We start from the raw sequence: 15,314 nt of genomic DNA on the forward strand, positions 1-15,314 counted from the left end.
AAAAAGGTTCTTGCTTACTCTTTTTTGTGCCAAATGACACTTAAACATTCATCCATCTTTCCCATCCTGTATTGGACATGTGCTCTTCGACTGAAATTAAAGGGAGCACATATTTTAGCCATGCAGTAAACCTTCGCCGAGCCCCTCGTCCTTGGTGAGGACGTTCGGGCTGTAATCGGCAGCTTTCAGTGATGGAACACATCCCTGGTTTATGTGGTTGTGTTGGGTATTGAGCGGCCTTCTTCTGACATACAAAACTTGGCTTCTGTATGTTCGAGCTTTGAGTGTGTGTGTTTGTGTGTGTATGTGTGTGTGCGAGTTTGTGGTTGCAAATCACAGCAACCACAAATTACAGCTGGCTACTGTTAAGGAGTGTTTACTTTGAAACGGATATGCCTGGTACATTACATAAAACAGATGATGAATTTGTGTGTGTGTGTGTGTGTGTGTGTGTGTGTGTGTGTGTGTGTGTGTGTGTGTGTGTGTGTGTGTGTGTGTGTGTGTGTGTGTGTGTGTGTGTGTGTGTGTGTGTGTGTGTGTGTGTGTGTGTGTGGGCTTATGAGCAGCGTTGGACCAGTGTAGAATCAAAATAGCTAGACAAACACTTTATAAAATCAGAGTCAGTTTGGACAACATTACCGGGAGCTGTCGGCGCCCGGCCCCAGTTGATCAAAAAGTAGGCCAATGGGCAAAATGAGGGAACCTAGAAGCCAGCTGGTACACACCCAGCTGAGTTCAGTAACCACACGCTGGCTATTTTAGCTTGGCTTAGCTCATGCTAAGCTATTACACTAACTAGCGTTACCGTACACTCATTCTAATTATATCCATTCATCCATATTAATTTCAATGAATGCTGTCAGAGCTGAAACAAGGACGTGCAGAGCTACACGGGCACAAGTGCTCGCTCGTTTCCTTGAGGCCTGTGAGTAACCACGTGCCGCTCCACCCGCCGCAGCAGAGCGCAGTCAGCTGCCCGTTGGCTTGTGGTGCATTTACTCAACTTGGAGATTTCCAGAAATGGTCAGAGGCAAAGGTTGCTCGACCAGAAGACCCAGGTGCGACAAGCGATAGCAGTCAATAAGCCACAGCCAGACTGAATGTCCATCACTTAGCCCTTGCTAGCCGCCTTCGACCGGGGTTGAAAGTAGCTGCTTCCAGCTCCTTGACTATGTTTCCCTCTCGACTCTTGCCAAAGCTGATCCCAGCAATCTGGTTGTACAATTAACAGCACAACGAACCATATTATCTTTAAAATAAGAATAGTATCTTCAGTTAGGTTATTACTCAAAGATCTGATGTCAAATTCACCATCGTAGCTAAAGTGATGAAAGGTAGCTGTTACTAACAAAAACTGCAACACAGCTGTCACTTCAAAGAGACTTTGAATATGTTCTTTTCTGCTGTAAAGTTGGACATTTAATATGGGAGTCAGTGGAGATCGACTTGGTTTTGCAGGCGATTCAATGAAGGGCGCAAAGAATTAAAGAGGAGAAGCTTATTTTTTTTTAAAAAGGTGCAACTTGTGTTCTTACCTTTGTAAGAAAGCTTCATACGTGGTGAGGACGATGATGAAGACGAAGAAGACGAGGAGGATGAGGAGGATGTAGACGAAGAGGAAGCACGAGTCATGGTGCTCGAGGAGGCGTGGGCAGCAGCCAGCCCCAGCAGCAACAGGGAGCTGCAGGTGACCATCATGGCCACCATCATCATCATCACGGTCATCATCTTGGAACACTTGAAGCAAATTCCTCTTTTTCAAAGTGGTGTCTTTATAATGCTCAGTATAAGATGTTTATTGATTTATGTAGTTCAGCTCTGTCTGGTTGTCTTCTTATTCGTACAGGGACGAGAGCTCGTTGAAAAGAACGGGAGCTTCAATTCATCTCTCTTCCAGCTTTCCTTTTCAGGTCTTACTCGGTGTAATCTTTTTTTCTTCTGAAGAGGTCTATGGATATACTCTCCTGAAGGACGACAAAGTTCACCTCTCACATCCAGGACAGGACAAAGACATCACACATGGGCATGGAGACCTAAAAATAGAGACAAAGAGTCAGAGGATTCATAAATGTGCACTGCCTGTGCCAGGGATACCCCCATGTACACACACACACATAAACACACATAATGCGAACACTAAGGTATATTTAGTCAGATTGATGCCACCGTCAGGCTGCGTTCATGCCAGCCTCCGTTATGGAAGCGACACTTTAATCCTTTAACATTACAGCAAGACTCAGGGACACCATCCAAAATACACACTGATCCAAGAGATGAAGACGGCATGTGTTACTAGAGATATGCTGAGTCCAATGCCAAGCCAAGCAGCACTTCTCCATGCCTGTGACACTGCCAACTCAGAACACGTTCTCCCCCACCCCGACCTGGAAGACCATGTCAGATCTCTCCGTTACCAAAGACCCAAGGGATGGGACGGATGGATAGATGGGTACATGAATGCATGGACACCTTGCTTGTATTTGAGTCCAACTACTGAAGCACTGTTGGTTTATGTAATGAAACATTGGTGCCAATATTGAGTTACCAAATAATAGATAAATAAGATTAGGAGTCCTTCAGAATTTCCGAGCGTTTTAGAGTGATAGATTTGTTCATTGTCTCTGGAAAGTCTTCAACGACTCGAGGCCTTCATGTGTGCACAACACGCCTCCACCACAGCCACACCAAGAGCGAGGTCACCGGTTTGTAAGCCTACACATATATGAATGTATACGCTGTGGGAAGTGTGCACAAGACGGACACGCCTCTTTGTCAGTACTTTGGACCCTGTGGTCAGCTGGAACAACAAAGCCTTTCATTGGTAATGGCCTCCTTTAATATATTGCACCTCACAGTTGGCACCAAGTTACAGGCAGACAGACGCCCCCCCTTCCCTCCCCTCCCAACATTTACCCCACTCACTGCCCTTCATGTGCTACTCTCTGTAAATATCCCTTTTATGCCTTGGCAGTGAGACCAGCAGCTTAATAATTCTCTTCTTCATATGGCAGGGGGATATTTCTGACAGTGCAAACGGGGGCATTATCAGTCCAAATAACAGCATCTATTCTTATATGGCACTTTTTAAGAAAAGGTTTTACACACTTAAGCCATTTTTCAACAGTAGCCAGCAGCTCTTCTCTGACAACACATTTCCAGCTGATTCTCAAGTGATCCCCTCAAAAAATAAGGAAAAGATTATTTGAGTTCCATGAGATATAATAAAAAGATTGCTTAAATATCAGTTTTAAGTTACTTTTTCACTTTTTTAAATAATAATAATAAAAAATAGAGGTAATCTTTTAATAAAATTAAATTTTCCCCAAAAAAACTTTTGCTCCACGCAACCAAAAAAACCTCCATTGCAGTTTTTGTTTCGAAATATTTCAGATTTTTTAACGTGGTCTTTTGTAAACTGAAGCTTGAATTTATGGTTATATGTGGCAACTATGCCCGTTTTTCACATAGCTAAGACATAGTACCATATCAACTTTTGCAAAGCCCGGCTAGCCGTCTAATTTTCTTCACCTCTTCAATCCAAAACAACAAAAAAAAGTTGATCCAAGATGTTATAAGAAGTTCTGCAACTGGTATTAGTCATCACATAAAGCCCACCCACCATTAGGCTTGTTTCCACTAGCGGGAGTTCAGGGTAAACCCGTCAGACAAGAACCCTAAAAGGGCCCTTCAGCTGCCACGTCTCCATTACACTGTAGCGCCTCACAAGAACCTTTGACTGCAAAGAAATAGCGCCGCCGACCACAGGGTGGCGATAATGCTCATTTTTTGCAGTTCACAAACGACCAGCGGAAAAATGAAAAGAACAAGAAACGTAAACAACGGATGCTACTTGTTTTTGTTTTTAAACATACACCATGGTTGTAGCGATAGAGATTAAAAGAACCCCCGTCGGACCTCTATATTGGTGTAACATGACATCAAGACCTGAACCGACTCATCGGTCCATCCATTGTTTAGTTTTTTTATGTAATCTCCAACTTCATCAAATGTACTCGTAGCAAAATGTCTGGTCAAAATGCTTAAATGATTTGTGGTCATATGATTTGAGTTGAGTGAGAGGGCTAAACGTAATTTCCTGCTTTTAGAACACCCAATCAGCAGAGACCACCCACCCCCTTTCGTACGAAACACACCCCTCTCCTACTACAGGGTAGTTTTTTGGCTCCGTAAAGATTCCTGAAGGCCACGTTACAGGGCAGTTCCTAGTAATGGAAACGCGCGCTCGCGGCCCGGCCACGAAAATTCTACCCGCTAGTGGAGACGTGCCTATTGTGACAAGTTCGGTACATACTGTATCAGTGGAAATATTCGCAACTGGGAGTGGTATCAAAACCATTTTCTCATGAAAGAGAATTCTGAGAAAACTGTATGGCTGGCTAGGCTAACTTCCACTCTTTCCATCCAGCTTGACGATGACAAAGAAGAAGTAATAGCATGAATTACAAGGAAGGAAGTACAGCGAGATGCTGCCAAAAAAAAATCCCATTTCTTGCGGCCCACATCAGCCTGAGTTGTAGTTACATTTCCGGGGAAGTCATGGGACCCTGTGCCCAGCTGTGGCAAACATCTGCAGGTTGGTTCCATTCAGAAGCATAAATCACCTATTAAGTGTTTTAGGCTGTTGCTAGAGGAGCACATGACCAGTGTTATTTAGGTCAGGATTTGATCAGTTTGGAAAACTGTATCTTGACCTTTCGTAATGAGTATTGTTAACTGATTATATAATTATTATCTAATAAGACTCTGAGACCAGATCAGATCCTTAGCCAAAACAAAAATTGTTTAGAGGTTCATAAAAATGTGGCATGTGAATGTTTTGAAGCATCTTCTCATCTCCACACTTAACTTCAAAGTAAAAGAAATTCCGACCGATGACGTCCAAACTTTTGCATGCCAATAAACACAGAGGAACATGGGGAAAAGAGTTTTGAGTCCAGAGCATCATCATCAGAAAACAAACTTCCACAGTTCCACTTGGGACAAATATAACATCAGTTCCCAAATGTCAAGTTGGAGAATCTCTGCGAGCTCCAGCGATGACTTTAAAGCACCCATGCGAACACCAAAACATACATAGATGTAAAGACACAAACCAACTCTCTCCCACATGCACACAGAGCCGTCAAGGCTGTTGGCACAGAGTTTTATGAATAATGGAGCCATTGAAGCGTGGACACAGGAGAGCTCTCATAAGCTCATGGCTGCCTGGCCACAACAACAGGACAGAGCTTAACGAGAACATAAACTCACTCATGCCCTGCAGTGTGTAAACACACACACACATTCATGAATGGACAAAAGTGCACATGGTAGCAGTGGACAGAACATAAGCTCCAATGTCCCGTTATCTGAATATTAAACCGCCTGGGGTTCCTCTATGAACGTGGGACTACTTCATGTCTGATGCTTAAAACAAAATATAAAAACAGACAAGTCACGAGTCAACCCCAAGCGAACCTTAACCGGTGCAAAAAACTGTTGGAGAGAGTTGGTGCGTGTGCAGGAGGTTCTGCATTTAGCTGCAGAAATGCTGCAGTGTTTCAAGGAGAAGGACGTCAGCACTTTCGTCAGCTGCAGATCCGTGACACACAAAGATAAACACGCACGCACATGCACTTACACAGTTCACATCACGGATCCTGGGAGTTACCGGGGCTATAAAACAAACCACAGGTCTCATTGGTCCTCCGAGCCTCCCCAGGGCATGTGTGTGTGCGTCTCAGTATCTGAGTGTGTCCACTACATCTACCATCATCACCTTCAGGGGACTATTATTGGTCCTCACAAACACTTGCTTATATCCTCATCTGCAAACTCCTTCCTGTCAGCACTTACGTCTGCAAACTCACACATACTTGTGCACAAATACACAAACTCCTTGTGTGCTTAATAATGTACCTTAATAAGAGAAAGTAAAAAAGCCACCGGGACCGCTGACACTTGCATTCAGTTCAGCTTCAATAGACATGTAGCAGCAGCATGCCAAGAGGGACTGGATTAAAAATAAAGACAAAGGCAGAGATTCGTGGGGGGACATGGGGCCAAGCTGTCCTGTCAAAAACCAGCCTAAATAGAGACGGCCGAACAAAGCAGCCCGCCTCCTGGGTGTGACGGGCCTTTACAGAGCGAGGTTAGAGTGCAACACTATAGTACTGCGTCCAGGAATGAATGAATGACTATTAACAGCTTAACCTGTAGCCTTTCACTTCCAGAGTCAAACCAGAGCAGAGAAGTGAGAACAAGAGACACTGATGGTCAGAAAAAGTCTTTCCTGCTTCTTTGAGTATGAAGAGAGATAAGAAAGGACCAAAAAAAAGCAACTTCTGTTATGGCAAGGAGAAAAAGTTATCGAGAGGATAGGTACAGTATGTCTAATAGCTCAAAAAATGAATGCAGAGAAGGAGAAAGAAAAGTAAGAAGTTTTTTTTTTTTAAACGAAGGAAAAAGCAAGTGGAAATGAGGATGGAGGCATATGAGAATTTGTAGAAATCTGGTAAGACGTAAAATGGGAAGAAAGATTTGAAAAGGCAGGAAAAACAAAAGCAGCGATTGAGAGTATAAGTGGGAACCTCTGAAAGCTCGAGACGTAGACGACGAATCACTTCAACCCTGCAGCATGCCGGCGTGCATGCAGTCCCACGAAAAGAATGGGAAAGTGATGGAAGGCGGCGGGGATGGAGGAGAAAACGAGTGAGGCAAGAGGTGATGGAGAAAAAGCAGGCAATTGTTTTCCTGTGGAAAGAAAGGACTTTCCCTGGCATGTGACCAACAAGTTTAAGCCTTGCTGCAAAAGAGAAGAAAGGCGGGATGCATGGGTGGATGGGTGGATGGGAGGGGGTAACATGGAGGGAGCGAGCCAGAGGAGGGCCTGAGCTTTACGGAGCGAGAGGACTGAAGCAGCAGGTAACTGGTAGCTTTTGATTTAGTTTGATTGACAGGAGACGTGGAGATGAAGGACTGAAGCTAAACTAAATAAGCAGGATTTTAAGTGATTAAATGAGATCTCTGTTCCACGGCAACACATTATCAACGTGATACACACATAGTGCCTTGTTTCGTGTAGCTTCCCTAAATCTGTAAAAAACATGCACCACAAAGAATTTTTTACGGATGGCTTGAACGGCAACTTTTTATTGAGGAGTTGTGGGAGAGAAACTGGAGGTGCTTTTACCATCCAGTTGTGTGGGATATGTTAGTGAAGAGATCAGTCTCCCAGGTGTGTTGCGTATTTTGTGGAATGTTTTTTGTTGAAAGAAGCGTGAACCGCCAACCAAATGTAGCCTACGCTCAGCGGCCTCCTATGTTAGCTTACCAATGATGATCCTCCGCTAGATTTTACTGCAAAGTCAAACAAATGTTAGTTTTTCCAAAGAATCAGCCTGCGAGCTATTTGGCTTTGTAGTTCTACCTGGATGGAATACTCAGATATCTGGATATGTGTTTATTTTGAGGGCAGCACGGTGGCTTGGTGGTTAGCACTGTTGCCTCACAGCGAGAAGGTTCCCGGTTTGACTCCCTGGCCCGGCAGGTTCTTTCTGTGTGGAGTTTGCATGTTCTCCCCGTGCTTGCATGGGTTCTCTCCAGGTACTCTGGCTTTCTCCCACAGTCCAAAAACATGCATAGTAGGTTAACTGATGATTATAAATTGCCCGTAGGTGTGAGTGTGAGTATGTCTGGTTGTCTGTCTGTCTGTATATGTGGCCCTGCGATGGACTGGCGACCTGTCCAAGGTGAACCCCTGTGTCTCCCTGAAATTAGCTAGGATAGGCTCCAGCAGACTGTGACCCTGCAAAGGATAAAGCGTGTATAGAAAATGGATGGATGGATGTTTATGTCGACATCCAGAATTTTTCAATTCATGGATTTTTTTTTTTAAAAGACTACCCTCTCTCCGGTCAGTCTTGAACACTGCTCTGACACTCCTTTAGGCCTCAGGCGTATGCACTCATTCAGCATTGCATATGTACGCCCCTCTTGCTCGGTTACGTGCGTGTGGACTTCATTTGTTCAGTGCCTCACGTGTGAACCACTCATCAGTGGACCACACTGGCTCCACACATCATCACTCAACTTGTGAACACGAAGCTCCGAATATTTGTTGTAACCCATTACCGGAGATCATTAAATCGAATTTGGACTTCCACTAGTTCAAGTTTTGCAATGCACATTGGGAGATTAAACTCTAAGACGACACGAGGAGGAGGAGTTTCGTAATGACATCACAGAGGTTGATGCAGGAATTAATGGACTTCCAGATGTGTTGCACGAGTGCGCAGAAGCAAATGTAAATGAGGCGTAAATGAGTGGCTGAAGATAACAAAGTTAAATAAATTATTAAATTTTTACTAAACAGTGGGAACACAGATCCAAACTTTACGACTGGTCATCCCTTCTTTCCGTTTCAGAAACACACATTGAGCTGATTTACAGGCTCGTGCTTTTATTTTGGGCCTCATAAGGTAGATTTAAGTGCTTTCACTTTCACAAAACACATGAAAATAACACATTTTTTCAGCTCAGATGTCAGCCAAATCTGATTCTTAGTATATCGAGTTTATATCTAGACAGAAGTTTTCATATTGATTCCATTCAAATATGTGGTTTTCCAATCGTGTTTGTATCGTGTGATTTCTCAAATAGTTAAGTCCTTTATTGGTCATTCACGATGCAAAACAAAGCGACTACATCTATTACAGTGACGTACAGTAAGTGATGGGTGGCGATTCCTCCATTGGCTAGCCTTAGCCACCTCGTTAGCTAACACCGGCCTCAACCTTTCACAGCACCGTACGACCACTTGTGATATCAGCGGATCCACGTCCGCACATTCTGTGCATGTAGGACCCCATAGCAGCCATGTGAATTAGGAGACGGCAGCAGATATGACCACTAGCTATTTATGACGTTAACTGTCAGTCGGAAATATCGGATTCGGATCAGATAGCCTAAAAATTGGAAATGCAGAAACAACGTAGCCTTTATGAAATGAGTTCCAGTTTGCAAAAATCAGCTGAACTGCAGCTGAGAGCCTTTTGAGGAAATTCTGAAATCTTTGGCAACAAATGACTCCTGATGATGTTGACCGCAGGCTTTATACATTTTCAGACCTTTAACATACAATAAAAAAGAGCAACAACAACTTGAAGGCAACTAACGTTGTAAAATGGCACGATAAGAGCTCTTTAACCTTTACATCTTTTTTATTGTCAGAAATGGGTATTAATCAAAGTTCCTGCAATATAAAGATTATTAAGAAGCAAGGACTGATAGGGTGAGTTTTAGATCTGGATTGGATTGGATTAACAGCTACTTTAGTATAAAAGAATGAGTCGGTGTCAAGCATTTAACTGTAATCACTAAAGTTAAAGAAACCCTCCAGGATTGTTGCTTCTTTACCTTGTGGCACAAGTGCTGCATGTAAAAAGTTGGAGGCGATCTTCATCTACATTCCCACCTATGCTCAGCAGCCACAGCATTCAGAGCACTGTCGTGCTTTGATTCTGCTCAGATATTCAGCACACGAAGACTCGGAGGAGCAGGTGAAGCAGGGGAGCGTGTCCGAACAGCAGCACGCTGCAGACTTCTACCAACAGTCTCTAGAGGGGAGCAGAACGCTAAAAAAAATGCAAAAGGTATGAAGATAACTGTGTGAACATCACACAAGCTGTGCCTCATTTCCCCTGAAAACCTTTCAAAAAGCCTTTACAAAGACAGACCACCAGTGCTGACCAAAACAGGACTTCTGTGTCATTTTAGTGTTATCATTCTGAGATAAATAGACCACGAATGAAAAGAGTGAAAGTAAAAGCTCAGTCACATGAAGATTCTCCAAACTCCTGAAGAGTCTCGTGAAAATACTTGTTCCACTTTATTTTTATTTCCCACGCACACAAAATGCAAAGCAGTAGCTGGAAAGCAGCATTGAGTCAGAAGTAACAACTGGTCTTTCTGGGATTTATCCTGAAACAAAGTAAGGGGAACGAGAGCGAGGTAATTCGAGGCAGAGACCCCGGTTGTCCTGAAAGAGACCCAGTGAATGAGGGAGGCTGCAGCGCTCTGCTGGGTGCTGGGTCCGAGCCATCTGGCCCAGTGTCACCAAAGCAGGGAGCCCCAGCCTGCACACTTGTGTCAAGCATTTGTTGAGTTTGGATGAGTTATTCTTAGTTTTTCAAACATTTAAAAGGATAAAAGTAAAAGGGTTAAGTGGAATCAGTGATGGTGTAAGTAATCTCTTGCAGGTTCGAGGTGCCACATGTCCCACTGAGGGTGTTAGATCTTTTAGACATCAGTTCAGCCTGCATGTACGTCTTTGAGCTGGTTTTAAAAGTTCGGACCTCTTAGTACGATTAAGGCCAAAAACAATGAAAGAGCCACTAAAAGCAGTAAAAGGCAGCCCGCTGGTCACTGGTAGCCAGCCATTTGGCTCAGTTTAAACCAGAACCAGCAGTGAGTCGGGATCTAAGAGTGCTGCCTCTTGTCTCCTGACTGGATCTGCTCCAAGCTGCCCTCAGAAGAAGGACGACTTACTCTCAAAACCCAAGAAAAGAAAACAGTCTATTTCAACACGATGGTACGAAGAAAAACCCCACAGCTCGTCAGCATGACTTATAAAAAAAACTATTTGGTTTGTAATGGCTTAGTGAGAGCACTGCCGCACAAGTTCAGGTTACAGACGGAGTAAAACTTGAACTTAATGGCTCAGCGGCAGTCATCACGATCCTCCATCTCTTCTCTGAAGGTTCCTCTAAAAGTCATTTTGTAGTCAAAATACCTTTTAACAAAATAAATACATGAAAGCAGTGATCCAAAAGCCTCCAAACTCACCTTGCTGTTCATTTCCAAGGGAACAAGAGCCAAGAACGAAGATTTCAGAGCATTCCAGGTTGGGATCAGCATCCACCTGAGCCCAACAAGCCTCTGACAGCACTGACGGATTTCATCGTGGCAAAACTTTTTCTGTCCCTCTTTAACGTGTCATAGTCTTCCCATAGTTCAACGCACAACTAAACACAATCACCGAACTCCACTTATGCGCTTCCAAAACGCCCATTCTTAAGGTTCAAAATGTATGAAATCAATGAAGAAGTGTGGAAAGTATGGACAAAAAGTGACAGCCAATAAATCAAATTCAGGGCAATAAGAATCCCTTTAAGGAGCTGTGAAAAAAATAATTCCAGTGATGGGAATCGTGGCTGGAGGGCAAAAAAAAAAGGAGACCAGTAGCAGAGTCCCAGATTGGTGCAAAAGAAAAAAGTCCAGTGGGTGTGAAAAAAGTCCAATAAGCAGCTGGTGTGTGAGTTAAAAAGCAGCGCAGCAAGATCTGAGTATTCCCCTGTCTGCAGGCAGCTCCACTGATGAACGGCTGCACTTCAACTCCACTTAGATAAACACACAGCCCTGCACACACACACACACACACACACACACATATATAAAACTCTGAGTCTCACACACACGTCAGGAGTTCAAAAACACAGTTTTCACGGGAGCTGAGCAGAGCAGAAATGCTCGGAGGGCGAGCGGGCTGAAAGAATGGGCTTAATTCAAGAGGGGAGAGAATGGGAGGGAGAGAAGCTCAGAAGGAGGGGTTGAAGAGCGGAGGAAAAGGTGGGAGGTGAGAGGAGGGGCGTGGAAAGGGCCACAGACGTGCAACGTGTTGTCTCTGGCATCTGTGCGACCGCTACTGTAAATGCGTGCGAGTACCTTTGCAGTCTATCGAAGTGAGCGGGGGTTTTAATGAACCTCCGTTGTGGACGTGGAGCCTCAATTGAGCAGAAAAGACGACTCAATGAGCTAGGACTACAGCCCCTCGTAAAAGCCTGCATTCGCCGGGTAATTCTCTCCCATTTATGAGAGAGCAATTGGAAAACCTAGAAAGAATACTCCTTCCAGCACCATGTCATCACATTTTCCATCATTTTGGGTTTCCCTGCTCTCGGGCCTCTGCGAGGGCTCGATTGGCATCAAACTAGAAATCCGATACATGCTAATGGCTGAATTTGCCCTCTTATCTGACAATTTGGTTCGGATCTGCATGGCATTTGCATTGCAATTTCACTTCATTCTGTGTGGCTTTTTCTAAAACAGACTCGCCAACTACATCAGCATGCCTCACGCTGATGCTATGTGACCGAAGAAATGCAGTACACGCTTTGCTTAAAAAAAACAAAACCCTCAGACGATGCAACAGAGGATCAAGACAGCTCTCATATGTCACGGGCTGGAACCCCAGCTGTAATCGCTGTGAGACGTGAGCTGACACTTAGGCCCAATCCCAATTCTCCTTCACTCGCCCTTCTTTTCTCCACTCGCACTTCTTTTCTTCCCTAAGCCCTAAAAAAGAAGGGGGAGATTTTAGGGCACTTGAGATCTAGGGCACTTGGCCCAGGTGCCTGTCCCATTTCTCCCCCTACCCCTCGTTTTCATCCCTTCCCTGATCAGGAAGCTGAGAGCCAAAAGCTGTTTTAATTTCAGCTGTAGCGCTGTTAATATGGCACTTTATTAAGTTTTAATATTTTTTCAGGTATAATGGTAACCTTAAGATCCCCAACCGGGGCTCAGTTTATCCAAATAACGCCTGTTAAGAAATTTGACCCGATGTTTTCGGAGATGAGAAGAGCCGCCGGCCCCGGGGAGCAGCCTCAGCTCACAGCCCGAGAAGAGACGTCTCCGCCGGGTCAGGCTGCTCCGTCAGCCCCGGGAGACACTCTCTCCCGGGACGCAGCTCTGTTGAGAATCACGCCGGCTGAAATAAATCATTTAGGAATATGTTGGTTTAATAGATGAAATCTAACAGTTGTAGCTACGCCTGTTAAGAAATTTGCTCCGAAATTTAGAGATTTCTGTCTGCCGGGTCCGGAGCTTGGGTCCGCGTTAAATCGACGCAGAGCCTACGGCGTAGGTTGCGTAACCTCCGCCGTAGGATCTGCGTTGGTGTAACGCGGAACCATAAATCCCTTTATTCTGGCGTGATCTTCCGCAACTTTATCTGAAAGTGTGTAAATTACCCAGATAACAGCTGGATTACTTTGTGGTTTCTGAAGACTATTATATCAGAAACATCCAAAACAAATCTGACGAGTCACAGGATTATTTCTCTCTATTTCTCTGAGACCAGTCTGCCTGTTTGCCTTCGGTCGGCGAGTCAAATCGACGCAGAGCCTCTTTTTTTCATACCCCCTCGCTCGCCAAGTCAGCATCTGAAATCCCTCGATTTGAAGGGGCTATTCTCAGCCCCTAGCCCTCGTTATGCCCCCTCCCCCTAGGTGAAAAGAGGAATTGGGACACCACTACCTTCACGGGAACGCGCAAAAGTTAGGGTTAGGGAAGAAAAGGAGGGCGAGGGGGAGTATTGGGACGCACCCTTTCTCTGACTCATGACTGGCCTCAGAAGACAGATGAAAGAGCCAGAAAAGGCTCTAAACACACAGAGAAAAGGAGATTTCCAGATACATGAGAATGAATTATGTTGACACCATGTTGGCTGATAAGCTACTGTAGGTACAGTCAGAGGGTAATTGGCATGCATTTGTAGCACATGAGGGTTTACATCATCCCGTGCACAAATCTGAGTTGAAGTTTGGGTCAGCCATTCATGATGCTCAGCTTCTGAACACACGGGTACATGTTAGGCGCGTAAACAGGCGGTAAGAGTTTGTCCACAGATCTTTCTATGCCGTCATAGCTCTTTTAAAATGCAGTTGAAGAGTTTAAAGTTTTAAACTGATTAATTCTGTCAAAAGAACAATGTGAAACTTCCTTATTTATGTATCAATCACTGAACACGGATACATTTTTTATTTTAAGCAAAAGCACTTCCGTTTAATGAAGAAACGCAATGAAATGCATCAAATGCATCAAATGCAGTAATGTACAAGTGAATACATTTATAATTGACAGAGTTTGAAATCTTTTCTGATGTGAGTTGTTGTAGGAAGAGGTTAAAAAAAGGAGAACGGAGCAGGAACTGCCGTGGAAACACAGGCGAGAGCCGCAAGACGATACACAGGTGGTGTACATAAAATGTAGTTTGCAGGGCAAAACAATGAGCTGCGCTTCACAAACGTTCCTCCAACTTTGGGGCCTTTCAGACTTCACTGTTCATTTCTATGAGTTGCTGAGAAGTGCAAAAAGACGGTGACTGTCCCGAACAAAGTGAGCGAAGAAATGAGAGGCTTTGAAACTTTAAGTTGGTGAGAAACCCTAAACCGCTATTACGCCACTCCTGCTACTTTCACGCCACAGATGCAATGTAATGAGCCCAGAAATACCACCTTAAAAACGCCAACAGTGGAAGATAACTGGCTGCTTTCACGAGATTGAGTGGAGGGTGTGGAAGTATGTGGCTGAAAAATGAAATGGACCTGACTCGAGCCATAACTCGTCTCTCTCAAGTGCAGGTTGGAAATATCGCCGGCCTCACTGTTCATTGTCGAACAGAATTGTGGGTCCAATTGTTCGATTTTGGAACTGGATTCAGGAACTGACCCAAGTTTCAGTTGATCAAATTGCAGCTGGAAAGCCAGATGATAGCAAATGAAACTGTAGGTGGTTTTTGAGTGTTTATGGATGAACGCTTGAGACACACCCACCATCGACTGAAAGCATTCAAAACTCAGAGAATACACGATGGTGCTTATACATACTGTGTTTTTCCAAAAGTTGAACTTTGAGGTGCGGTCCTGTAAGCACGATTGTCTTACTTTTGGGTCGATATGGTACTCATTTCAAGCGTGACCTTGCAGAGTTGGCAGTCAGCATTTTGACTTCTAGATGTCAACATTAGACAATGTCCAATGCTGAATCCGGCCCACTGTGGACTTTCTTAGTCATTTTATCATTTAGTTTAGATGTTTGGTTCCAATAAGCAGCAATGACCATCAAATTTAAGTCCTCAATCCATCTAATGTAGTCTCAAACCAGCTGCATAATTGACCGTGACACGGGTTCCAGGATAAATGGTCAAGTCTTATTAAACTCAACATGTTATCTATCTAGAACAGACTCGGAAACCAGAGGAATCAAAACCAAAACAAAATGGTAAATCTCTTCATGTAGTATTTCCATAATGATGTCAGATATTTATAACTATCCTCACAAAAATAAGCATTGTTACCCTCCTTTACATTAACGCTCTCCATTGTTACTCTGCAGCGGCTTAACGCGTTGTCAGTCATGGCCGTCTTGCTCATTTTAGGTCTTTTCATTTGTTATGATTAGCTTCTATACAGTCAGCTACAGCGTATGTAAATAGTTACCGTTTTTACTTTTTACTTCAAAATCTACTTTAGTAA

General features: G+C 44.0%; 1 protein-coding gene across 3 annotated transcripts in view; it reads right to left on the reverse strand.

The window, feature by feature from the left end:
- sema3b (sema domain, immunoglobulin domain (Ig), short basic domain, secreted, (semaphorin) 3B) overlaps positions 1 to 15,314 on the reverse strand; it is a 127,524-nt gene that overhangs the window by 55,623 nt on the left and 56,587 nt on the right. For 2 of the 3 annotated variants that reach the window (XM_061736606.1, XM_061736604.1), the window contains exons 1-2: positions 10,846 to 11,536; positions 1,536 to 2,033 (exon numbers count right to left, since the gene is read on the reverse strand). In XM_061736606.1, coding sequence (XP_061592590.1) covers positions 1,536 to 1,728 — 193 coding nt within the window. In that variant the 5' untranslated portion in view covers positions 1,729 to 2,033; positions 10,846 to 11,536. Of the gene's footprint in view, positions 1 to 1,535; positions 2,034 to 10,845; positions 11,537 to 15,314 lie in introns of those variants that run through there. The other variant, XM_061736605.1, reaches the window with a different exon arrangement.

This window comes from Cololabis saira, chromosome 12, assembly GCF_033807715.1.
Source record: "Cololabis saira isolate AMF1-May2022 chromosome 12, fColSai1.1, whole genome shotgun sequence".
Classification (NCBI taxonomy): Eukaryota; Metazoa; Chordata; class Actinopteri; order Beloniformes; family Belonidae; genus Cololabis; species Cololabis saira.